General features: G+C 47.5%; 1 protein-coding gene across 5 annotated transcripts in view; it reads left to right on the top strand.

Moving 5' to 3' along the window:
* The window catches only part of supt5h (SPT5 homolog, DSIF elongation factor subunit), a 119,734-nt gene that overhangs the window by 69,160 nt on the left and 23,995 nt on the right, over nt 1-26,579 (top strand). For all 5 annotated transcript variants that reach the window (XM_085973606.1, XM_085973604.1, XM_085973605.1 and 2 more), the window contains 9 exons: nt 4,695-4,841; nt 5,531-5,656; nt 7,418-7,502; nt 13,698-13,808; nt 16,064-16,166; nt 16,677-16,804; nt 18,892-18,997; nt 19,169-19,327; nt 21,672-21,840. In XM_085973606.1, the coding sequence (XP_085829732.1) occupies nt 4,695-4,841; nt 5,531-5,656; nt 7,418-7,502; nt 13,698-13,808; nt 16,064-16,166; nt 16,677-16,804; nt 18,892-18,997; nt 19,169-19,327; nt 21,672-21,840 (1,134 nt within the window). The remainder of the gene's footprint in view (nt 1-4,694; nt 4,842-5,530; nt 5,657-7,417; nt 7,503-13,697; nt 13,809-16,063; nt 16,167-16,676; nt 16,805-18,891; nt 18,998-19,168; nt 19,328-21,671; nt 21,841-26,579) is intronic.

The following is a 26,579-nucleotide window of genomic DNA, read 5'->3' as shown; positions in this document are numbered from 1 at the left end:
CATACTCTGTCTTTGCCCCTATTATTTCCTTTTTCATTTCCCCTCTGAACTTTCTATATTCAGCCTGATTCTCACTTGTATTCTTAACCTGACATCTGTCATGCACCCCCTTTCTCTGCTTCATTTTACTCTCTATCTCTTTCCTCATCCAGGGAGCTGTGACTTTGGTTGCCTTACTTTCCCCCTCGTGGGAATGTACCTCGACTGTACCCGAACCATCTCTTTAAAGGCAGCCCATTGTTCGATTACAGTTTTGCCTGCCAACCTTTGATTTCAATTTACCCGGGCCAGATCCATTCTCAACTCACTGAAATTGGCCTTCCTCCAATTAAGTATTTTTACTCTAGATTGCTCCCTGTCTTTTTCCATAGCTACTCTAAACGTTATGATACTATGATCACTGTTCCCTAAATGATCCCCTACTGACACTTGCTCCACTTGACTTACCTCATTCCCCAGAACCAGATCCAGCAATGCCTCCTTCCTTGTTGGGCCGGAAACGTGCCGATCAAGAAAGTTCTCCCGAGCACACTTCAGAAATTCTTCCCCCTTTCTGCCCTTTACACTATTACTATCCCGGTCTATGTTAGGATAGTTGAAGTCCCCCTTTATCACTACTCTATAGTTCTTGCACCTCTCTGTAATTTCCTGATAAATTTGCTCCTGTATATCCATCCCATTAGTTGGCCTCCTATAGAATACACCTAGTAGTGTAATGGCACCTCTATTGTTTCTCAACTCTAACCAAATAGATTCTGTCCTTGACCCCTCCAGGACATCCTCTCTCTCCATCCAGCACTATAACATTCTCCTTAATAAATACTGCCACCCCACCTCCTTCCTTTCCTTCCCTATCTTTCCTGAACACCTTGTATCCAGGAATATTTAGTACCTGTGGTAAACCACTGTCATACCTGTCTGTGTCTGTATGTGTATTCCACTAGGTACAGGTCTGGACATGCCTCGGCTGACTCCTCCCACTATTCCAGGTATATAAGTGACTACCTCCCAGTCCCTTAGTATTCTGGACGGGTCGACCACTCGAGACAAGACCTTCATTCTTTAGTTAATAAAAGCCTGATTGTTACTCGCTCAACTTCAGTCTTTTGAGTAATTGATGGCGCATCAGGCTTTTATTAACTAAAGAATGAAGGTCTTGTCTCGAGTGGTCGACCCGTCCAGAATACTAAGGGACTGGGAGGTAGTCACTTATATACCTGGAATAGTGGGAGGAGTCAGCCGAGGCATGTCCAGACCTGTACCTAGTGGAATACACATACAGACACAGACAGGTATGACAGTGGTTTACCACAGTACCCAATCCTGCCCTTCTTTGAGCCAGGTCTCCGCTATCGCCACGACATCATATTCCCATCATATTCCCGCCTGCAGCTCACCAACCTGATTTACCACGCGTTGTGCGTTTACACTCGTGCACTGTAAACCTGTCTTAGACCTTCTTGTATTCTCTCTTAGTCTGACCCCACCTAATACCGTACTATTTCTTACTCTAGTGCGTTCTGTCTCTCCCAATCCTTTGTGCACCTTGTTTCTCCTTTCTAATGCTACATCCTGTTGCCTATCCCCCTGCCAAATTAGTTTAAACCCTCCCCAACAACACTAGCAAACCCCCCCCCCCACAAGGAAATTGGTCCCAGCTCTGTTGAGGTGAAACCCGTCCGACCTGTACAAGCCCACCTCCCCCAGAATCGGTCCCAATATCACAGGAATCTAAAGCCCTCCATCCTGTACCATCTCTCCAGCCACACATTCATCTGCTCTATCCTCCTATTTCTATACCCTCTAGCTCGTGGCATCAGGAGTAATCCAGAGATAACTACCTTTGAGGTCCTGCATTTTAATCTCTTTCCTAGCTCCCTAAAATCTGCTTGCGGGACCTCATCTCTCTTTCTACCTATGTCATTGATACTGATATGGGCCAAGACCTCTGGCTGTTCACCACCCCCCTCCCCTCAATGTTCTGCAGCTGCTCAGTGACATATGAACATACAAAGTAGGAGCAGGAGTAGGCCACTCGGCCCCTCGAGCCTGCTCCGCCATTCAATAAGATCATGGCTGATCTGATTACTCCACATTCCCGCCTAACCCCAATAACCTTTCACCCCCTTGCTTATCAAGAATCTATCTACCTCTGGCTTAAAAATATTCAAAGACTCTGCTTCCACCGCCCTCTGAGGAAGAGAGTTCCAAAGACTCGCGACCCTCTGAGAAAGAATTTCTCCTCATCTCTGTCTTAAATGGGCGACCCCTTATTTTAAACAATGACCCCTAGTTCTAGATTCTCCCACAAGAGGAAACATCCTCTCCACATCCACCCTGTCCAGACCCCTCAGGATCTTATATGTTTCAATCAAGTCACCTCTTACTCTTCTAAACTCCAGCGGATACAAGCCTAGCCTGTCCAACCTTTCCTCATAAGACAACCCGCCCATTCCAGGTATTAGTCCAGTAAACCTTCTCTGAACTGCTTCCAACGCATTTACATCCTTCCTTAAATAAGGAGACCAATACTGTACACAGTGCTCCAGATGTGGTCTCACCAATGCCCTGTATAACTGAAGCATAACCTCCCGACTTTTGTATTCAATTCCCCTCGCAATAAACGATAACATTCTATTAGCTTTCCTAATTACTTGCTGTACCTGCATAGTAACCTTGTGCGATTCATGCACTAGGACACCCAGATCCCTCTGCACCTCAGAGCTCTGCAATCTCTCACCATTTAGATAATATGCTTTTTTAATCTTCCTGCCAAAATGGACAATTTCACATTTTCCCACATTATACTCCATTTGCCAGATCTTTGCCCACTCACTTAATCTATCTCTCTCCCTTTGTAGCCTCCTTATGTCCTCTTCACAATTTACTTTCCTACCTATCTTTGTGTCATCAGCAAATTTAGCAACCATACCTTTGGCCCCTTCATCCAAGTCATTTATATAAATTGTAAATGCCTTATTGAAAAATAAGCAAATCTGCAAGCTAAAGGGAGGTGCAAGACAGAAAAAGTCCACACAATGTCTATAGGACATCCTTGACCCTGGCACCAGGGAGGCAACATAACATCCTGTCTGTGGCCGCAGAAGCGCCTGTCTGTTCCCCTAACTATTGAATCTCCTATCACTATTGCTTTACCGATGATCTTCCTCTCTTCTCCCTCTGGGTACAACTGAGCCACTCATGGAGCGGTGGACTTGGCTCTGGCTGTACGCCTCAGAGAAACCCTCGCCCTCACAAGTATTCATACTGGTTAGAGAGAGAGATGCACTCGGGGGACTCCTGCACTACCTGCCTGGTCCTCCTTGTCTTTTTAACGGTCACCCTGCCTGCACGCTCTTGCGCTGCGGGGTGACCACCTCCTGAAACGTGCTATCCTCGTAGCTCTCAGCCTCATGGATACACCGCAGTGACGCCAGCTGCTGCTCAAGCTCCGAAACCTGGAGCTTGAGCTCCTCCAGCTGACGACACTTCCTGTATATGTGGTTGTCCAGGACACTGGAATCGTCCTGAAGTTCCCACATGGCACAAGATGTACATTCCACGAGACTGAGGTGCCCTGCCATGCCTCTACTTAATAGACTATTAACTAACTTTACAGAAATAAACTCAAGACTTAAAGATAAACAATCACCATTTACTCACCAATCAGCTCCTTCCCTTGTGGATGTCACTTCAGGTTTTTTACCTCGCTCCCTGACGCTCGCGCTCCCTCTGGGCTCTACCTTCATCTATGGCTGCTTCTCTTGCTCTCTCGCAGGTCCGCTCTCGAGCCTATTAACTTAGAGTCTTTGGGTTCTGTGGCTCCACTCCTCCTTTTCAACTGGATGTCGCAAACGCCTTCCTCCTCTTCACCAAATTCCTGCTCTCACCAAATTCTTCCACTGCGATTGCGATCCACTGCAATTGCGTTCTCCCAGCTCTGTCTCCAAGCTCTCATGTTGGATTTAAGAATGAATGCAATGTGCATTTGTTACTATATGTGGAGTATTAGTAAAGCAACTGAAGAAATAAATGTCTTAATCCAATTCCTGTAATGTACAGGAAACTTTCTGGTATCCGGCACTGACGGGACCGAGCTGGTGCCGTACCATCAAAACTGCCGTAGAAACCAGCGCTAATGTTAAAACATACGGAGCTTTTGAGCTCTGTGAATCAACAAACCCTGTTGCAGCTTCAAAACAGTCGGCCGCAGCTTAAAAGCGTCTCTGTAGCTAAGCAACAGCTTCAGCTAGACCTTGCAGAGCCTGACGGGGGAAAAAAAAGCAACGAGAAGTAAAAAAACTTAAAGGAAACGGCTCCTGAATTTTGCCGGTAGATAGAGCTTTCCGGGCATTTAACCTCCGGTTAAACGAAAGTTTCCTGTATGCTCCTTTTTAAGAAGTGACCAGGTAACACGTGGCTGCATTACTATTGTGTTTGGGCTGGAGCCTGCTTTTTGACAGGAAGGATGGAGAGGAAACAAATCAAGCACACTCCAGACCAAACTCCCTCAGGCTATAGACATTGTGTGGACTTTTTCTGTCTTGCACCTCCCTTTAGCTTGCAGATTTGCCTATTTTTCAATAAGGCATTTACTGAAGGCATGTGCTGTATCCTTTGACAATAGAAAGCTGGTCCCCTTGTACTTGAGCTGAGACATGCTGGCTCTTTGGTCATAAGTTTGTCTTTTGCAGGTCCTGAACATGTACGGGAAAGTCATTACTGTACGGCATCAGGCAATAACCCGGAAAAAGGACAATCGCTTTGCTGTGGCCCTGGACTCTGAGCAAAATAATATTCACGTGAAAGACATTGTCAAAGTCATTGATGGACCGCACTCGGTAAGGCTTCTCGATAAGGCCACAAGTATCGTGATGTTAAACGGAGAGTTAAGCTGGCACAGCATAAAATTCTAATTTTTAAAAATAAAAACAATTCCCATCTTCCTCTTTAATTATAGAAAAAATAAATTGGGCACATTAGATTAAAATATGACAGTAGAACAAGGAACACAAGTTCAGACTAGCGAAAGACCATTTTGGAACTGATGTCAGGAAGGTTGTCGTCACATAGAATGACATAGTGCAAGGAATAGACTTCTGGATAGAGTAGTGGCAGCAATAAGCCTGGAATCATTTAAGAAGCATGGATGCTGAAATGGGGTTTATAGATTATTGGCAGTGAGAAAATGCTGGAATTGCACAACAGATCCGTGAACATCTGAAACGTAGTTAACATCTTGTTTGGAGACCAGTCTCCCAGTTAATGGTCTCTTTATCGAAGTGTTAACCTGTCTTTTCCGTTTTCTCAGATTCTGATGGACCCATTTTATGCTTTTTATTACAGTTTGTTCTTTCGGTATCTTCTTTGTACTCCAAGTCCTAGTGCTCTAATCGCCACGCACTATTCATGTTATCACGCCCAGTTTCTGTACTTAATTAAAATGTTGCGTAGCTTTTGCCGAAATGCGCGGACAAGCAATATTTAACTGAATTTGTGTAAACTTGCAAAAAAAATGTTTAATTGTCAGGGTCGTGAGGGGGAGATTAGACATTTGTATCGTGGCTTCGCGTTTCTACACTGCAAGAAGTTGGTGGAAAACGGCGGTATGTTCGTTTGCAAAACTCGGCACTTGGTACTCGCTGGTGGCGCAAAGGTAAGCGATGTGAAATTACACAACCTAAATAAAATCCCCATGCTCCACACCTTCAGTGGTTCCACAGGCTGCTCGCGCTCTTCTAGGCTGACCAGCAGGAGGCTTGTGTGAGCAATTTAACGAGCTCACCATGTCCAACTTTTATTCTGCAGTAAGAGGCACATGTTCTCCACTCGACCTTCATGTGTGAAGAGGCTGAGATTGACAGCTGAGGAAAGTGGGAGCTTGGAAATCTGCGTCTCACCTCTTAGTTACGCTCGGAATATTTCCTCCGATTTATTTTTAACAAAGGTTCTTGTGAGTGTGAAGTGTGTTTCCAACTGTGGGTTGGCGCTTCTGTAGTGAAATCTCACTTGTAACATCTTTCCTCCTTGTCATGCATTCTGGGTTGAAAGTTAAAAGTTCTGTCTGCCTCTTAGTTCTCCACGTGATATTCATGTAATTGTATCATTTCTGTCAATCGAAATTTAGTGTCTCTCTTGCCCAAGTGTGTGGATAGACAATATTTAACTGAATCCGTGAAAGTCTGTATTTAAAAAAAAAAAAAAAAAAAAAAAAAAATACCTTCATTGGGCATTGGCAGTTGTGCATCCATTAGCACAGCTGCCAACTACAAGTTAACAAATGGCCTCCCTGTCTAGAACTCAATGCAGGAAGGAAACTGAACTGCTGTCGTTCTCCCTTGTTCTTTCCATTTGTCAAATCATCCATGTGGAACATAAAGTAAAAACAGAAGATGCTGGAAATGTGCAGCAGGTCGCTCAGCATCTGACGGAAAGATTGGATCATGTTTGGGCTGGGATTCTTCAGCAGAACTCCAAGGTTCCACCTGAACATTGAGTAGATTGGGCCTATACTCTGGAGTTCAGAAGAATGAGAGGTGATCTCATTGAAACATATAAGATTCTGAGGGGGATTGACAGGGTAGATGCTGAGAGGCTGTTTCCCCTGGCTGGCGAGTCTAGAACTAGGGGGCAGAGTCTCAGGATAAGGGGTCGGCCATTTAAGACTGAGATGAGGAGGAATTTCTTCACTCAGAGGATTGTGAATCTTTGGAATTCTCTGCCCCAGAGGACTGTGGATGCTCAGTCGTTGAGTATATTCAAGGCTGAGATAGATTTTTGGACACTAAGGGAATCGAGGGCTATGGGGATTGGGCGGGAAAGTGGAGTTGAGGTCGAAGATCAGCCATGATCTTATTGAATGGCGGAGCAGTCTTGAGGGGCTGTACCTCCTGCTCCTAATTCTTATGTTCTAACTACCCTGCTGTGCATTTCCAACAGAGAAATGATTTTCTTTTCAGAGATTTGGTTGATGAGACTGTTGCCCTGTTTCAGTAGGTAGCTGACTATCGCTGACCAGGAAGGCTCCAGGTTTGGCGCTGTCCCGTGCTGAGTTAGCTAGCCTGAGGCAGGGATGTGGTTGGCATGTATAATTTGCCTTTGGGCCCTGGTGTGGGACTTTCTAATCTAGCTGGAAAGTTAGTGAACATCAGGTGATGACAGGGTTTGAGTCAGTCTGCCCCCCCTCACTGTCTCATCTCAGCTCACTCATGAATAATGGCTACTTGTCCAAGTTCTTGGTGTGCACCCGATACCTGTAGAACCATACTCCAACTCATTGCCTCGGCGAGCAAGGGGACAAGAGTTGTCGAGAAAACAAATAATTTTTTTTTAAAGTGGGACTGCCTCTTGAACTAGCATGACAATTAACACAGACTGGTCCTTCTTCAGTGACTTATTTATTTAACTTTTATTGCAGCCAAGGGATGTTACAAATTTCACAGTGAGCGGTTTTGCCCCGATGAGCCCCCGGATCAGCAGTCCAATGCACCCCAGTGGTGGAGGTGAGTGAACTCCCAAGTCGCTATGCGATCTACAACTTCTGCTTTGGTGGGACATATGCACTTGAAAACCAGTAATGAGCGCACACAGCATTGTGATATTGATATGATTGGAAGATCTGTTGCTATCTTATCTAAGGTGTATACTCCTTTAATATCATACAATGCAATTTTTCCCCTTTGGTCTGTTTAAGCGTGAAGCTATTTTCCATTTTCTTAGCTTTGCACGGGTAGCTACAATGGTTTTTAATGGGAGGCTCTGCGATTGCTACAGTGACACCGAACTGCAAGTCATTGGTTCTGTGTTTCCTGTGACTTTTATGAGTGAACTCCCCTCCTGTATTACAAATGGTGGATTTATGGGGCCATGTAGCAGAGCTTTATTAATGTTTGTTTCATCATCCAACACTTTTTCAAAAAAAAAAATTGCCAAGTGGGTTTAACCATTTATTGAAGCCTGTTACAAGAGAGTGTCAAATGGATCTGAGGAAAGCCTTTGCAATAAGCTGGTGTACAATCGAGGTAGATTGAGACTCGGTGGTGTTTACTCAGATATAACAACAACAACTTGCATTTATAATAGCGTCTTTTAACATATTAAAACACCCCAAGGTGCTTCACAGGAGCATTGTCAAACCAAAACTGACACCGAGCCAATGAAGGGGACATTAGTAACCAAAGACTTGGTCAAAGTGTTAAGTTTTAATGAGAGGGACTTCCAGAGCTTATGGCCGAGGCAGCTGAAGGCACGGCCAGCAACGGTGGAGCGAAGAATGGGAGGAACGCAGAGTTTTCGGAGGGTTGCAGGGCTAGAGGAGGTTACATAGATAGGGAGGGGCGAATCCATGGAGGGGTTTGAACACCAGGAGGAGGATTTTAAAGTTGAGGCGCTGCCAGACCAGAAGCCAATGTAGGTCAGCGTGCACAGGGGTGATGTATGAACAGGTGCGAGTTACGATACGGGCAGCAGAGATTTAGATGAGCAAGTTTATGGAGCGTTGAAAATGGGAGTGATACGCTTATCAATTACTCCATAAAAGGCGATGAATTAGGAAAGTAATGAAGAGGTTTTTATTAACTAAAGAACAGAGCATGCCTCTCGTGGCCAACTGGTTCCAAGAAGGAAGTGGGTTGCCGAAACACCCACCTTTATACCTGGTCATGTGGGCGGAGCCAGCTGAGGCATGCATTGGTACACAGCGCCAACCAGAGGTAACAATATGCTGCCCGGTTGCTGCCTGCGGGATCCCAAGAGGTGTCTGGCGTAAATCGTGTTCACTGGGCGCGTGTATTGCCCTTTTAGTAGTTCGAGGGCCGCCGTGTACGTAGTAGCATCCCGGATGAGTGTATATACTTGAGGGCTCACCTGGGCGGTCAAAACTTTTAGTTTGTTCTCCTCCGATGTCACGGCGGAGGCTTCTAGGAAGGATGCAAAGCAGCTCAGCCAGCGTTCGAAATTGGTCGATGAACCCGCTGCTTGAGGGTCGAGGTCAAGGCATGCTGGTCTGAGGGCTCGCAGCAACGCCTGCTGTTGTTGCAGTTCAGGTGTCGAGATTTTACTTTTAGTTAATAAAATTGATACGCTTATCAATTACTCCATAAAAGGCGATGAATTAGGAAAGTAATGAAGAGGTTTTTATTAACTAAAGAACAGAGCATGTCTCTCGTGGCCAACTGGTTCCAAGAAGGAAGTGGGTTGCCGAAACACCCACCTTTATACCTGGTCATGTGGGCGGAGCCAGCTGAGGCATGCATTGGCACACAGCGCCAACCAGAGGTAACAATATGCAATAACGATAACAGTAGGATACAATAACAGTGGTTTACCACAGGGAGCCCGGCCATGATGGTGTTGGAGCAGTCGCGTCTAGAGGGAACAAAAACATGGGCCAGTTTTCAGCAGTCGATGGCTGGAGATGGCAGATTATTGTGGGGGTGGTTCGAATCATAGAACGCTTACAGCACGGAAGAAGGCCATTCAGCCTGTCCAGCCCGTGTCGACTCTCCGCTAGTCCCACTCCCCCGCCCTTTCCCCGTAGCCCTGCAAATTCTTTTCTTTCAGATACTTATCCAACTCCCTTTTGAAAGATAAGATTGAGTCTGCCTCCACCACCCTTTCAGGCAGTGCATTCCAGATCTTAACCCCTCGCTGTGTTTAAAAAAAAAAAAAAAAAAAGAGTTTTTTCTTGCGTAGCCTTTGGTTCTTTTGCCAATCACCTTAAATCTGTGTCCTCTGGTTCTTGACCCTTCTGCCAATGGGAACAGTGTCTCTCTGTCGACTCTGTCCAGACCCCTCATGAACACCTCTGTCAAATCTTCTCTCAATCTTCTCTGCTCCAAGAAGAACAACCCCAGTTTCTCCAGCTTCTTTTCTGTGTTAAATTTTATCTGTCACATGTCTGCCCATTTCACCAGCCTGTCTATGCCTTTCTGAAGTCTATCATTCTGATCTTCACTGTTCACTGTACCACCAAGTTTTGTATCATCTGCAAATTTCAAAATTGCGCCCTGTACACCCACGTCCAAGTCATCAATACATATCAAGAAAAACGGTGGTCCTAGAACCGACCCTGGAGAGCACCACTCTATACCTTCCTCCAGTAAGAAAAACAACCATTCACCACTACTCTCTGTTTCCTGTCACTTAGCCAATTTCGTATCCGTGCTGCCACTGTCCCTTTTATTCCATGGGCTTCAACTTTGCTGGCAAGCCTATTTTGTGGTACTTTGTCGAACGCCTTTTGGAAATCCATGTACACTATGTCAACCGCATTAGCCTCATCAATCCTCTCTTACCTCATCAAGAACTCGATCAAGTTGGTTAAACACGATTTGCCTTTAACAAATCCATGCTTGCTTTCCTTAATTAATCCACACCTATCCAAGTGACTGTTAATTTTGTCCCTGATTACTGTTTCTAAAAGCTTCCCCACTACCGAGGTTAAATTGACTGGCCTGTAGTTGCTGGGTTTATCTTTACACACTTTTTTGAACAATGGTGTAACATTTGCAATTCTCCAGTCCTCTGGCACCACCCCTGTATCTGAGGAGGATTGGAATATTATGGCCAGTACCTCCACGATTTCCTCGCTCAATTCCCTCAGCATCCTAGGATGCATCCCGTTCGCTCCTGGTGATTTATTTACTTTGTACAGCCAGACTTTCTAACACCTCTTTATCAATTTTTGTCCCATCAAGTGTCTCCACTACCACCTCCTTTACTATGTCTATGGCACATCCTCTTCCTTGGTGAAGACAGATGCAAAGTACTTGTTTAGTACCTCAGCCGTACCCTCTGCCTCCATGTGTAGGACTCCTTTTTGGTCCCTAATCGGCCCCACCCCTCCTCTTACTTGCCTTTTACTATTTATATGCCTAAAGAAGACTTTTGGATTACCTTTTGTTAGCTGCCATTCTATTCTCATACCCTCTTTTGCCCTTTTTATTTTCTTTTTCACTTCTCCGATCTTTCTATATATAGCCTGATTCTCAGGTGTATTTGCAACCTGACATCTGTCATACGCACTCTTTTTCTGCTTCATCGTATTCTCTATCTCTTTCGTCACCCAGGGAGTGCTGACTTTAGTTGCCCTGCCTTTCCCCCTAGTGGGAATGTACCTCAACTGTACCTGAACTATTTCCTCTTTAAAGGCAGCCCATTGTTCCATTACAGTTTTGCCTGCCAATCTTTGATTCCAGTTTACCCGGGCCAGATCCATTCTCATCCCACTGAAATTGGCCTTCCCCCCAGTTAAACATTCTTACTCTAGATCGCTCCCTGTCCTTTTCCATAGCTAATCTAAACCTTATGATACTATGATCACTGTTCCCTAAATGTTCACCTACTGACACTTGCTGTGTAGGCATTCTTGGTGAATGAGGGGGTCGAGGTTGCAAACAGTCTGGTTCAGCCTGGGACCGTGCCAAGGGAGGAGAGTTTGTTGCGGGGCTGAAGACTGTGGCTTCTGTCTTCCCAATGTTTAATTGGAGGAAATTTAAGCTCATCAAATACTGGATGTTGGACCAGCAGTCTTGACAACACAGAGGCAGTGGAGGGGTTGAGAGAGGTGGTGGTAAGGTAGAGCTGGTTGACATCAGTGTACATGTGGAAGCTGACGTCGTTTCTTGTACATGCTGCCCTGTCGGCGGCACCATCAGATGAGAAATAGGAGGGGGCCAAGGATAGATCCTTGGGGGGGGGGGGTCTCCAGAGGGAACAGGAAGAGAAGCCATTGCAGATTCTCTGGCTACAACTGGATAGATAGGAATGGAACCGAGCAAGGGCAGTCCCGCTGAGTTGGACAACGGAGGAGAGGTGGCGGGAGGAGAATGGTCAACCGTATCAAAGGCTGCAGACAGGTCGAGAAGATTGAGGATGCATAGTGCACCATTGCTATTTGTGATTGATGAGGGCCATTTCAGTGCTATGGCAGGGAGGGGGGGAAGCCTAACAGTTTTAAACATGGAGTTGTGGGAAAGATGGGCATGGATTTGGAAGGCGACTACACGTTCAGGAACTTTGGAGAGGAATGGGAGGTTGGAGGTGGGGCGGTAGTTTGCAAGGACTGAGGAGTAAGGTTGGATTTTTTGGGGAGGGGGATGATGATTTGAGGGGGAGGGGTCAGTACCAGAGAAGAGGGAATGGTTTACAATATCGGCTAACATGGAGGCCAGGAAGGGAAGTTGGGTGGTCAGCAGTTTAGTGGGAATAGGACCGAGAAAGCAGGAGGTGGGTCTTGTGGGCAAGATGAGCTCAGAGAGCATGAGGAGCGAAACTAGAGAAAGATGCGAGTTCAGGGCTAGGGCAGGGGGGAACCTGGGGAAAGTTTGTCTTGGTGGGCTCGGGGAAGGGAGGGAAGCGGCAGAGGCAACTGAACGGATGATCTCAATCTTGCTGACAAAGTCCACGAGCTCCTCGTACTTGTTGGAAGGGGAGAGGGATTTAAGGAGGCAGTTGGTAGTGGAGAAGAGAAGCTGGGGGTTATCTTTACATTCCAGAATGACCCTGGAATAGTGCGGTTTTGGCAGAGACCCGATAGTGCTTTATTTGGCCCAGCTCAATCTGAGGATTAACGGCTAAACCAGTTGTCTGCCATAGACGTTCAGACACATCGCACAGGTTAGTGAATGATGCTGTGATGTTAGAGAATCAGTAAGCAGGAGAGGGAAGAACTTATGACTAGTTGGCCCAGAGACCAGATTTTTCTTGGGCTTGCTTGTAGTCTGAGGTTTAAAATAGATGGGCGCCGGGCTCCCCAGAGAGTCCTGTAATTCTGAACTATCCACTATGTTTAAAACAAAAGGCTGATGATTAAATAATAAGAATAATGCACACTTACCCAAACACTGATGTTCCTTTTCAAAGTGGTTTTCCTTTATTTAAATAATATGAAATTTCCAGCATATATTAGGCAGGTTACAGTAACTGAACTACTTTCAAAGAGGGCAGTTACTTTGTAGATGAAGTCTTGTTTGCTAACTACTAGCTCCTGAGTTCGGGAGGACAGCACTGGGCTTGGTGATGATCCCTCCTCCTGTTTATCAATAATAAGTGATTTTGGTGTGAGCAGTTTAACAAATCTATGACTGCACTGTTAAATCAATATTTAGTATATAATGTTTTAAATATGTTACAGTCCACATACTCATTTTTGTTTCATTCTGATTGTTTCTAACCGTTGACCCTTGGGATGTGGCCGTCGCTGGCAAATCCAGCATTTATTGCCCATCCCTAATTGCCGTCGAGAAGGTGGTGGTGAGCCCCCTTCTTGAACCACTGCAGTCCGTGTGGTGAAGGTAGTCCCACAGTGCTGTTAGGGAGGGAGTGCCAGGATTTTGACCCAGCGACGATGAAGGAACGGCGATATCTTTCCAAGTCCAGACGGTGTGTGACTTGGAGGGGAACTTGGAGCTGATTCTGTTCCCATTGCGCCTGCTGCCCCTGTCTTTCTAGGTGGTAGAGGTCGTGGGTTTGGGAGGTGCTGTTGAAGAAGCCCTGTTGAGTTGCTGTAGATGGTATACACTGCAGACACGGTACGCCGGTGGTGGAGGGAGTGAATGTTTAACTCCAATCCCATTTCCGTGATTTGTAGAATCACATGCTGAGGGTTAGAATGTGTCTGTGCCCTGTATGTATGGTACATTTATAGTGAGTTTATTGATGACTGCGCAGAGTTCGATGTTTATTTGATCTTGCAGCTCCTCGAGGCGGTGGGTTTGGAGGACAAGGGGGAATGGGCCGCGGTCGAGGACGTAGAGATAACGATCTGATCGGACAAACGGTCCGCATTTCACAAGGACCATATAAAGGTATGTGTGGAATCCCTTCGACAATGAAAAACAGAGACTTCCTTTTTAAAAATAACACCAACTTGTGTAGGCTGTCTGCTCAAGGCAATGTACACCACAAAACCCCAACAAACTGCCTCATCTAGAGGTTCCTGATGTACAATACTGTGGTTACTGTCTCGTCAGTGCCAGCTTATGTTTACATTATTTTGTTTCATTTAAAAAAAAAAATAACTTCAGAAATAGAATGCTGTTAACATCAAAAGTTCTGCAAATAACTGATTATTTGCAGTATAAAAATCCCAATAATTTTTAGGCAATATTTTTGATGACGATGATTGAAGATCATTTTCATAGCTTGGTAATCACTAACATAAGAACATAATTAGGAGCAGGAGTGGGCCGTACGGCCCCTCGAGCCTGCTCCGCCGCACGGCCCCTCGAGCCTGCTCCGCCGCGCGGCCCCTCGAGCCTGCTCCGCCGCGCGGCCCCTCGAGCCTGCTCCGCCGCACGACCCCTCGAGCCTGCTCCGCCGCGCGGCCCCTCGAGCCTGCTCCGCCGCGCGGCCCCTCGAGCCTGCTCCGCCGCGCGGCCCCTCGAGCCTGCTCCGCCACGCGGCCCCTCGAGCCAGCTCTGCCATTCAATAAGATCATGGCTGATCATCGACCTCAACTCCACTTTCCTGCCCGATCTCCTTATCCCTTGACCCCTAGAATCCAAAAATCTATCGATCTCAGCCTTGAATATACTCAACGACTGAGCATCCACAGCCCTCTAGGGTAGAGAGTTCCAAAGATTCACAACCCTCTGAGTGAAGAAATTCCTCCTCATTTCAGTCTTAAATGGCCGACCCCTTATCCTGAGACTCTGCCCCCTAGTTCTAGACTCTCCCGCCAGGGGAAACAACCTCTCAGCATCTACCCTGTTAATCCCCGCCCTAATGGCTGAAAGTCACCATGTTTCCTTTGAACTCTTGTCATGAATTGACATTGTCTGTGAGGCTCAGGACCAGACCAGGCAGTCACCAAGGGAGAGGGAGCACGGAACTAGAGATGGCGATTCATCCCCCTCGGGTCTATTTCACCATTCGGGTAGTTCATGGCTGATCTGTATCTTAACTCCATTTACCCGTTGTCGTTCCGTTACCCTTACCCAACAAAAATCTATCGAGCTCAGTTTTGAAATTTTCAATTGACCCCCAGCCTCAACAGCTTTTCGGCGGGGGGGGGTGGGGGGAGTTCCAGATTTCTAATACCTGTTGTGTGAAGAAGGGAGGGAAGCTACACTTTAGGTTGAGATGTTAATGCATTTAAAATTCAAGCTCGAGAATTATTCTCACTGAATTACATCTATTTCAACTGCAAACCTCATTTTTTCAGCCTGTCTGAAATGATCCTGAATGCCTCAGGATTTGTAACTACGTAGTAGTCTAGTGAAGTGGAAAATGTTCTCTAGAAGTTCAGAACAGTAACATTTCTTATAGTGTTACGCTCCTGCCATTTAGTTTTGCTATATGAATTGTGCAATATGAATTTCTATAAATATTAAATACACTGTTGTAAAGTACATGTACCCTGGAGCAGAAATTCAATACACTGCTGTTTCTGTCTAGCGTCACTACAGGAGAATACTTGCTTTATGAGCGATATGTAGCAAACTATAGACACTTTTATAAATAACCTATTAGGATTTTGCTACATATAATGTACAGGGCCAATCTTTGCTCGCTCAGTGCCTGGAATTACAAGAGAAAGAAAGACTTGCATTTATATCGTGTCTTTCACGGCCACCGAACGTCTTAAAGCGCTTTACAGCCAGTGAGGTACTTTTTGAAGTGTAGTCACTGTTGTAATGTAGGAAATGCAGCAGCCAGTTTGCGCACAGCAAGCTCCCACAAACAGCAATGTGATAACGACCAGATAATCTGTTTTTATTATGTTGATTGAAGGATAAATATTGGCCGGGACACCGGGGAGAACTCTCCTGCTCTTTGAAATAGTGCCGTGGGATCTTTTACATCCACCTGAGAGAGCAGACGGGGTTTAACGTCTCATCTGAAAGACGGCACCTCCGACAGTGCAGCGCTCCTTCAGCACTGCACTGGAGTGTCAGCCTAGATTTGTTGTGCTCAATTCTTTGGAGTGGGACTTGAACCCTCAACCTTCTGACTGAGAGAGTGAGAGTACTACCCACTGAGCCACAGCTGACACGAGAAGTAATTCAATCCAGTATTACCATGCTCAGGTCGAACTCAGTGCCTGTAATTGTTTCTGCAGGTTACATTGGTGTAGTAAAGGATGCGACAGAATCCACAGCTCGAGTTGAGCTTCATTCCACCTGCCAGACCATTTCTGTAGATCGCCAGCGCCTCACTACAGTGTAAGTATCGAGCTTCGGTGAAAGAGGAACCGATGTTGAAGGCGATGAGTGATTGTGATGCAAGGACCGAATGAATGAAATCGAATGAACTGGCTTGGCTCAAGGTCATAGAATAGCCTGCTGACGCTCACTGTCGAGGCTCACTAACGAATAATGACTGCTTTTGGTGATGTGCTGGTGGGTGCCTGGCACCTGTGGAGCTGAAACCAAACAAGGAGTCAGCATCTTCAGGAGGGGGGGGAACGTGGTAAAGAAAAGGGGCAGGGGAAGAACTGGAACTTCTTAAGACTGATGTTGGCAATTTGCAAAATGTTGTGGTTCTTTTACATTGAATTCTGGAAAGTGTAGGAGTTTTTATATACATATTTTATTTATTTGATATATATGTATTTATTTAATTTAATATTTATTATATTTTACTACCTGGAGGTATCGTGAGCTAAATGGTTCCTCGTGGTGGAATTTGATTTGTAGGGAAAAATATTAAATGATTTAATGCTTGAATTCCAGGGACTCGAAGAAGAAGGGCGGTTTGACATCTGCTTACAGTCGTACCCCAATGTATGGCTCCCAAACCCCGATGTATGGCTCAGGGTCTCGGACACCCATGTACGGCTCCCAGACGCCTTTACACGATGGTAAGTTCACTCATCTAGATACAATATGGTTTTTTTTTTTCCTTTTCACTTCTCATTTATCCACTGATCATTTTAATTAAATTCTTGGATTAAATTGGCATCATGCCCCAGGAACTGAGGTATTCTGAGAGTGCCTGTGGACGAAGCAGCATATGCAAAACTTACTTGAGCTGTGCAATCAAGAAAATCAAAGACAGTGCATTCATGATCTGAAGGTCTTCATTTATATGAGTTTTAAAACAACAGGGGCTGGGCTTTGTGCCCCATTAATTCATGTGTGCAAACCCATAACAAGTCCACACATTCCCAGTGTGGCCTACTTAGCCTCGTAATCGAAATTACCAAGCACGACCGACATTTGTGTAGATCTGATCAAAAGTGTATTTATTCCCCTGACAGTTTATCTTTACTGTCTAGTTATAAACTCTGTAATCTGTCCCAAAGTACCTGCACATCAGACTTAAACGTCCATCAGAGCAAAAACATTCCTGTGTATATAAAGAGATTCGAAAGGCGGAATTGGTTCCAGCAGGTGAGGCACGTGGTTGAATATTTTTTCTCGGACTTGAAACCCTAAGTCTTTTGCGAAACTGAGATGGTGCAACTCACGTTTAAAAGCTCTGGGAATTTGAAAGTGAAAGTTTCAGGCCATTTTTCAGCCACTTTAAAGAGATTAATTGGCAGTTAAGTGGAAAGATGGTGGAATGCCCAGTTAATTGGGCACTTTCTCTCCTCTGCTGAAGGCATCAGTTGTTGCTTGGGTTTGGTTCTGCTGGTGCTGGCCACTCTCCAAGACCTTGTCTAGCGAGTATGTCAAAGCTGAGCTCCATCCTTTCCTCTCCCAACCTACACAAGAGTTGTGCTTCTCCCTGGGATCAGTAGATAACGATCAGGAGCAGGAACCTTGGTTGCTTTTATTTGTACTGGCTGAGGACTAACCTGACAGAGAATGAGAATTAAACCTGGGCCTTTCTCATGTACATGGTCAACACTACAGCAGACATTGCCTTTACCCAGTGCACCATTAAGGAAGTGTTGTGACATTTTAAACTGGAGTAATGAGGCCATACTGTGGGACTATTTAAATGTGGACCAAAAGAGCAGCTCTGTGAACCAAAACCAAAAACCCCAGCACAAGTACCCCCTCTTTGAGGAGGGCACCACTACAGCAATATTCTCTCACCGTCTATTCAAACTGATAGGATTTAGTTTCACTTTATTTTATAAACATGATTTGGTTCGCCTGGTTAATAATACAGCTAACATCCTACGGTGCCCAATGGTCGCAGAAGGTCTCCAGAGTACTGGTGGACAATGTTCCCACTAATTTTTTGGGTGCACGGCCCCTTTAACGGGCTGCGCGGCCCATTCAGGTTTCCGTGCATGCACAGTTTTTCCCATTTTAAAATCCACCGAGTGGCCTGCGCGGGACCTCCAAACTGCCGCGTGGCCACGCAGCTTAATGGGAACATTGCTGGTGGACCCCCGCGTAACCCCTCTCCAAGACCATGGAAGAGAGGCAGGGCAGTCAGAGTGACCCTCCCTGCGGATTCCACACACCCTGGCCCCTGTGGGTGGCAGCTTTGGCTCTGCCTCGAGGAAATCCTCCAACTCCTCCCCCCCCCCGCACCACCATCGTACAGGGTGGCCACGGATTAGGAGTGTCAGGCTGAAGTGAAGCCAGAAGTTGAGGAGCAGCCCCCTTAACTAATGGAACAGGGGCTGCAAGCTCTCGCGCGCCAGGAAAACGTGGGAAAACGGTTTCCTCCTGGCCACTGAAATGACGTGCGGCCTGGTTATCCGTGAAGTGGCACAAAAAGGTGCGAGATACCACAGCTCCATGCAGCACACTCTACCACCCAGGAGTTAGCTGAGGTGTGTCCGGACGGTGAATGAGAGCAAGGAAGTGGAGCGTGTGCAGGAGCTCCATATTGGGCATTGCCGTATCTTTCATAGCTAAAATCACTGCAGAATCTCCAAAGCAATTTAATCGAAAATAATTAAATGTTGAGTGCATGCATATTCTGCCCTGCAACTGAAATGACTGTGAAGATCAGTATGTTTCAGACTTATTTCCATGTTTCTAGGGAGTCGAACCCCTCATTATGGTTCCCAGACGCCAGTTCACGATGGGAGCAGGACACCAGGACAGAGCGGTGCTTGGGACCCTAACAATCCCAACACGCCCTCCAGGTTAGTAACACTGAAACCAAAGCTGTACAGTTCGGCTTGCAGCAAAGATTAGTGCAATCATAAATTAAGTAATTAATTTTTTCACAAGATCGTGTGCATTTTCATTCTTTGCAAGTTTATTTTATTTCCCCCCACCCCTCACGAAAACCTTTCTTCCCTTTGATTTCACAGGAATGACGACGAGTATGATTTCCCTTACGATGATGAGCCCACCCCATCTCCGCAGGCGTACGGTGGAACACCCAACCCGCAGACTCCAGGCTACACGGATGTGCCGTCTCCACAGGTCAACCCCCAATATAACCCTCAAACGCCTGGAACACCAGCAATGTAAGTACTTGTCAATTCCTCTGTTGGGTAATTATAACATCGGACATTCGTTCTCCGAAGACAGTACCTTTTTTCCGTTGAGGTACTTCACTCTGTCTGTAGGTGCTACTGAGAAAGTACAGAGGTGGAATTTGCACCATGTAGAGGCAGACATTAATTTTCTAGTAACTGGTGTTCATAGATTTGCATAGAATTTACAGCACAGAAACAGGCCATTCAGCCCTACTGATCTTTGCCGGTGTTTATGCTTCACACGAGCTTCCTCCCACCTTACTTCATCTCACCCTAACAATATATCCTTCTACTCCTTTCTCCCTCAATGTTCCCTAAAATACATCGATGCTATTTGCCTCAACCATTCCACGTGGTAGCAAGTTCCACATTCTCCTGAATTTCTTAGTTAATTTATTAGTGACTATCTTCTATTTATGACCCCAATATACTAGGAGATGTATTGTCTTAATGTGCATTCACACTACACGTTGAATGTTGCTACAAAACATTTTCTGTGCATACTGACGCTAAATTTGCGTAGTGAAAATGTGGAGTTCAGGTCCACGCAGAGTGAGACTCCCACCTCCAGGGAGCGCCTCTCCACTTGGATCCGATGTCCGGTCAGGCTGAATTCAGGCTCTGCTTGCAGTCTAACTGTCGTGTAAAAACACCCTTGGAAGAATATAATGTAAAGTTTAAAGAGCCATCATGAATGATTTAGATAGAGTGAGTAAAGAGAAACTGTTTCCAATGGCTGAAGGGTCGATAACCAGACAACACAGATTTAAGGTGATTGGCAAAAGAACCAGCGGCGACATGAGGAACAACCTTTTTACACGACGAGTGGTTAGGATTTGGAATGCACTTCCTCATAGAGTGGTGGATATAGATTCAATAGCAGCCTTCAAAATGGAATTGGATAAATACTTGAAGGAGAAAACATTGCAGAGATATGGGGAAAGAGCGGGGGAGTGGGACTAACTGGATTGCTCTTCGAAAGAGCCGGCGCAGACTCGATGGGCCGAATGGCCTCCTTCTGTGCTGTACAATGATTAGAGGAGAGGAAGATTCATTCTGTAAACTAACCAGATTGGCAGTCTGTTAATTGGGCTGTGTGCATCAGTGTTGATGTCTCCTTTTCTCTTTCTTTTCACTCTCTCCCTCTCTTGTCTCCCTCTTCCCGCTCCCCACATTACAGGAAACTTTGGTTTATCCGGAGGTTAACTGTCCGGAATGCTCGATCCACCGGCAAAAATCAGGAGCCGTTTCGTTAGGTTTTTTTTCCTTTTTGTTGCTTTTTTTCCCACCAGTCAGGCTCTGCAAGGTCTTGCTGAAGCTGTTGCTAAGCTACAGAGACGCTTGCAAGGTACGGCCGACTGTTTAGAAGCTGTTGCTAAGCAACAGGGTTTGTTGCCAGATACGGAGCTCTGTATGTTTCAACATTAACGCTGGTTTGTCCGGCACTTTTGATGGGACGGCAACAGCTTGGTCCCGCCGGTGCCGGATAGCACAAAGTTTCCTGTACTATGTTGCTTATTAAATTGTTCGAGTGTTATCTAGCTTTTGAGATTTATTTTTAGTGTACATGAGAAAGTGTCATGGTGGCTGTATCAGAATTTCTTTCTTGCTGCAGTCTGATTTGACAGAAATGATTTTGTGCGATGTGTAGGGTGAATTACAACAGTAACAGCCCAGAAAGTTAACCAAAAGGGAAAAGTACATCTGATGTTACAGCCTCAGAACTTTTTATTCCATCGATATCTGGAATAATTTGAGAACACTCTCTGAACAATCTATGTTGTAGAAAACCTTGAACCACAAGGTTTCTGTAGCAGAAACCAGATTCATTCTCTACACCAACACATTTCCAGTGTTTGCAAACTGGGTTGTGTGTGTGTTCCTCACCAACCCCCCAAAAAGGGCACTGCTCAAGTCATTTCAGGCAGCCTTCAACCGAGCCACTTGCAAAATGGGTGTAAACGGATTGAGCATTTTAACAAGCATTGGAACTGTAAATCCCTTCTAACATTAGGAGTTAAACAGTGCCCTAGTTCACGTTTCTCTCGCGTCCGCTCCCCCACCCCCAGAATAAAAACGTTTCTATAAAAAAAAACTCCTTCCCTCCCCCACCCCAAAGTTTGCTCATTAGGTCTTCAGTAAGTGTCCTATCACACTTGGTTCTGGATCAACGTATACTTCGGGGGGGTGGGGGGAGGGGGGCGGTGGGAAACCCAAGTGAATTGCTATGGGTTCAGCTGCCTTTGTACGGATTATTACTTTCCAGAAAAGATTGCTCAGATTTGACGAATGGAGACCTTTCCTCGTTTAACCTTTGCCATTTGCCTTTCAGGTACAACACTGACCAGTTTTCTCCATATGCAGCGCCATCCCCTCAAGGATCTTACCAGCCCAGTCCAAGCCCACAGAGCTATCACCAGGTTGCACCAAGTCCTGTGGGCTATCAGAATACTCATTCGCCTGCCAGCTATCACCCAACACCTTCACCCATGGCATACCAGGTAGGTTTTAAGTGAGAGCTTGTGTGAATTTACATTTACAAAGCCAGAAATTCCTCGTCTATGCTGGGTTAGCTGATGGACTGGGCAGTAGCTGGGATGCTGTGACTATTTTGTGGACCTGGGTCAGGGTTCACACATAAAGGCCACCTGGGAGAGGCAATGGAGTTCTGCTGGTGCCTTTTTAAAAAAATTTGTTCTCTGGGTGTGGGAACAGATTGAGCAGCTCAAAACTGGGCATCCACGAGGCGCTGTGCGCAATGTTCGCTTTAAGCTGCACTGCCGTGCAGTGCTCTGGAGGTCCCGTGCAGCCGGTGAGCCGGCTTTTACATTGAAAAACCACGCACGCGCGTTATTTTGAATGGGCCGTGCAGCCAGTTAAACGGGCCGTGCGGCCCAAAAAAAGTTAGAGGGACAAATGGCTGTGGGGCAGCAGCAGATTTGCACACCGCCACAATCTGTAACCTCATGGTCCGACGTATCCCTCACTCTACCATTACCATCCAGCCAGGGGACCAACCCTGGTTCAATGAGGAGTGCAGAAGAGCAGCACCGGGCATACCTAAAAATGAGGTTCCAAGCTGGTGAAGCTACAACACAGGACTACATGCATGCTGAACAGCAGAAACAGCATGCTGTGGACAGAGCTAAGTGATCCCACAATCAACCAAAAACAGAAAATGCTGGAGATACTCAGCCGGTCAGGCAGCATCTGTGAAGAGAGAAACAGAGTTAACGTTTCAGGTCGATGACCTTTCGTCAGAACTGATCAGATCAAAGCTCCTGCCACATCCAGTAGTGAATGGTGGTGAACAATTAACGGGAGGAAGAGGCTCCATGAACATCCCCATCCTCAATGATGGCGGAGACAAGGCTGAAGCGTTTGCAACTATCTTCAGTCAGAAGTGCCGAGTGGATGATCCATCTTGGCCTCCTCCCAAGCTCCCCACTGGGACTGGGAGCAGCTACTTATAGGAAAATCCACATCAAAACAGTGGGAGACTTTCAGAAGGGAAATAGAGAGAGTACAACGCCAACATGTTCCTGTAAAGGTCAAGGGTGGGACCAACAAGCAAAGGGAACCTTGGATGACAAGGGATATACAAAAATGCATTAGAAAAAAAAGGGGGGCTTTTGGCAATTACAAAAGGCTAAAGACGGAGTGTGGTAAACCACTGTCATACCTGTCTGTGTCTGTATGTGTATTCCACTAGGTACAGGTCTGGACATGCCTCGGCTGACTCCTCCCACTATTCCAGGTATATAAGTGACTACCTCCCAGTCCCTTAGTATTCTGGACGGGTCGACCACTCGAGACAAGACCTTCATTCTTTAGTTAATAAAAGCCTGATTGTTACTCGCTCAACCTCAGTCTTTTGAGTAATTGATGGCGCATCAATTTTATTAACTAAATTTTTTATAATGGAGAAGATCCTCACACCAGCATGCCTGGACCTGGACAGTCGGGAAGCGGACGCTTCCACCAAGTTTGCTCACTGGCTCACGTGCTTCGAGACATTCCTGACTGCCTCCACTGCGGTCGAAACGGATGCGGACAAACTGTCTGTCCTGTTCTCCAAGGTGAACCACCGAGTGTACTCAGTCATCCGGGACGCGACCTCGTACACAGCCGCCCTCCAGCTCCTCAAGACCCAGTACACGCGCCCTGTGAACGAAGTATACGCCAGGCACCTTCTGGGGAGTCGCAAGCAACAACCTGGGGAATCGACTGAGGAATACCTCCAAGCACTGTCCGTGCTTGGCCGGGCCTGTGGGTGTAAGGCGGTAACGCCCACTAAGTACACGGAGGAACTGATCCGGGATGCCTTCGTAGCGGGCCACAGGTCCAACTACACCCGACAGCGACTGCTGGAGCAGAGTGACCTCACCCTCGACAAAGCCTCCGACATCGCACTAACGCTGGACGCAGCCTTCCGGGGCATGGATGCCTACTCCTCTGCACCGTGGATGCCGCGGGGAACGACAACCTGGGACACGGTAGGACAGCCCCATAGCACCGTGCCACCCCAGCCACAGCCCAACAACGGCCCAACTACCGCAGCAGTGTCCCAAAGCCAGACAGCAGTATCCCAAGGCCAGAAATGCTACTTCTGTGGCCAGGCCAAACACCCCAGAGCGCGCTGCCCGGCGAAGAATGCGACCTGCTCGGGCTGCGGGAAAAAGGGACACTACGCCAGCGTCTGCAAGGCCAAAGCCACCCCGAACGCCAGCAGCGCCGCGTGTGGGCCGTGCGAGCCGCCATCTTGGGCCTCCCCAGCCATGTGCGAACCACCGCAGCAGCAGCCATCTTGGACGACTCCAGCCACATGGGAATCATGGACGCCGCCATCTTGGACACCAGCCGGGACGCAGCAGACCGCCAACCCCCCCCCATCTGATACTCGCAGCGACACACCGACCCCTACGCTGGCCTCTGTGACGCTGGACCAAACGAGACCGCACCAGCTAGCTCGGTCCAAAATGGACGTTAAGGTAAACGGCCATGCAATAAACTGCCTTTTTGACTCCGGGAGCACAGAGAGCTTCATCCACCCCGACACGGTGCGGCGTTGCTCTCTCCCAGTCCTGCCTGCGCACCAGCGGATTTCTATGGCCTCCGAGTCCCAGTCAGCGGACATTGGCGGCTACTGCGTGGTGACACTAGTAGTAGACGGGACTGTGTTCAATAATTTTAAACTCCTGGTCCTGCCCGACCTCTGCGCTGCCGTTCTACTGGGGTTGGATTTCCAGTGCCACCTCAAAAGCGTTACGATGGCATACGGTGGCCCCCTCCCCCCACTCACAGTCCGCAGCCAGCAGCCTCCAAATTGCCCGCCGCGCACCAGATGCAACCTCTCCACACTCAGAGTCCCACCCCCCCCACTGTTTGCTAACCTCACCCCCGACTGTAAGCCCATCGCCACAAAGAGCAGGCGATACAGTGCCGGGGACAGGGTTTTCATCAAAACCGAAGTGGAACGGCTCCTGAAGGAGGGGATTATTGAGGGCAGCTCCAGCCCCTGGCGAGCCCAGGTTGTGGTCGTTAAGACCGGCGAGAAACAACGCCTGGTCATCGACTACAGCCAAACAATAAACCGCTACACCCTGCTGGACGCCTACCCACTCCCCCGCATAGCTGACATGGTCAACCAGATCGCGCAGTACCGCGTCTTTTCGACCATTGACCTGAAATCAGCATACCACCAGCTCCCCATCAGCCCTGAAGACCGCCAGTATACTGCTTTTGAGGCAAACGGCCGCCTCTATCACTTCCTTAGGGTTCCCTTCGGCGTTACCAACGGGGTCTCCGTCTTCCAAAGGGAGATGGACCGGATGGTCGATCAAAACGAGCTGCAGGCCACTTTCCCTTACCTAGATAATGTGACCATCTGCGGCCATGACTTGCAGGACCATGACGCAAACCTCGAGAAATTCCTCCGCACCGCCCAACTCCTGAACCTGACATATAACAAGGAGAAGTGCATATTCCGCACAGACCGCCTCGCCATCCTTGGCTGTGTTGTAGAACACGGGATCATCGGTCCCGACCCGGACCGGATGCGTCCCCTTATGGAACTCCCACTGCCCCACTGCCTAAAAGCTCTGAAGAGGTGCCTAGGGTTTTTTTCCTACTACGCTCAGTGGGTCCCCTACTATGCAGACAAAGCCCGTCCGCTGATCAAGTCCACCTCTTTTCCCGTGACGGCAGAGGCCCGCTTAGCCTTCCACCGTATCAAGGAAGACATTGCCAAAGCCACCATGCACGCAGTGGACGAATCCATTCCCTTCCAGGTGGAAAGCGATGCGTCTGACTTCGCTCTGGCCGCCACCCTTAATCAGGCGGGGAGACCTGTGGCATTCTTCTCACGAACCCTCCAGGGCCCGGAGACCAGACACTCCGCGGTCGAGAAGGAGGCCCAGGCTATCGTGGAGGCTGTGCGTCATTGGAGGCACTACCTGGCCGGAAAACGATTTACCCTGCTCACTGACCAGCGTTCAGTTGCTTTTATGTTCAACAACAAGCAGAGGGGCAAAATCAAAAATGACAAGATCTTGAGGTGGAGAATCGAACTTTCCACCTACAATTACGAGATCTTGTACCGGCCTGGGAAGCTCAATGAACCCCCAGATGCCCTATCGCGTGGCACCTGCGCCAGCGCGCAGATCGATAGGCTGAGGGCCCTCCACAATGACCTCTGCCACCCGGGGGTCACCAGGTTCTTCCACTTCATCAAGGCCCGCAACCTGCCTTACTCCATCGAGGAGGTCAGGACCATGACCAAGAACTGCCAAGTCTGCGCTGAGTGCAAACCGCACTTTTATAGACCAGACAGAGCCCACCTGATAAAAGCCACTCGCCCTTTCGAACGCCTGAGCGTCGATTTCAAAGGGCCTCTCCCCTCCTCCGACCGCAATGTGTACTTCCTCAACATCATTGACGAGTACTCCCGGTTCCCGTTTGCTATCCCCTGCCCGGACATGACCAGTGCCACGGTCATTAAATCTCTGAACAGCCTCTTCACCCTGTTCGGTTTCCCCAGCTATATCCATAGCGACCGGGGCTCATCGTTTATGAGCGACGAACTCCGCCAGTACCTGCTCGCTAGGGGTATAGCCACAAGCAGGACCACCAGTTACAACCCCCGGGGGAACGGACAGGTGGAAAGAGAGAATGCAACTGTTTGGAAGGCCGCCCTACTAGCCTTAAAGTCTAGGGGCCTTCCGACCTCCCGCTGGCAGGA

The sequence above is a fragment of the Somniosus microcephalus genome, chromosome 34, assembly GCF_052327205.1.
Source record: "Somniosus microcephalus isolate GS21.2 chromosome 34, FLI_Smic_1.0, whole genome shotgun sequence".
Lineage (NCBI taxonomy): Eukaryota > Metazoa > Chordata > Chondrichthyes > Squaliformes > Somniosidae > Somniosus > Somniosus microcephalus.
Note: the sequence above shows the minus strand (reverse complement) of the source record. Positions and strands in the feature narration are given on the sequence as shown.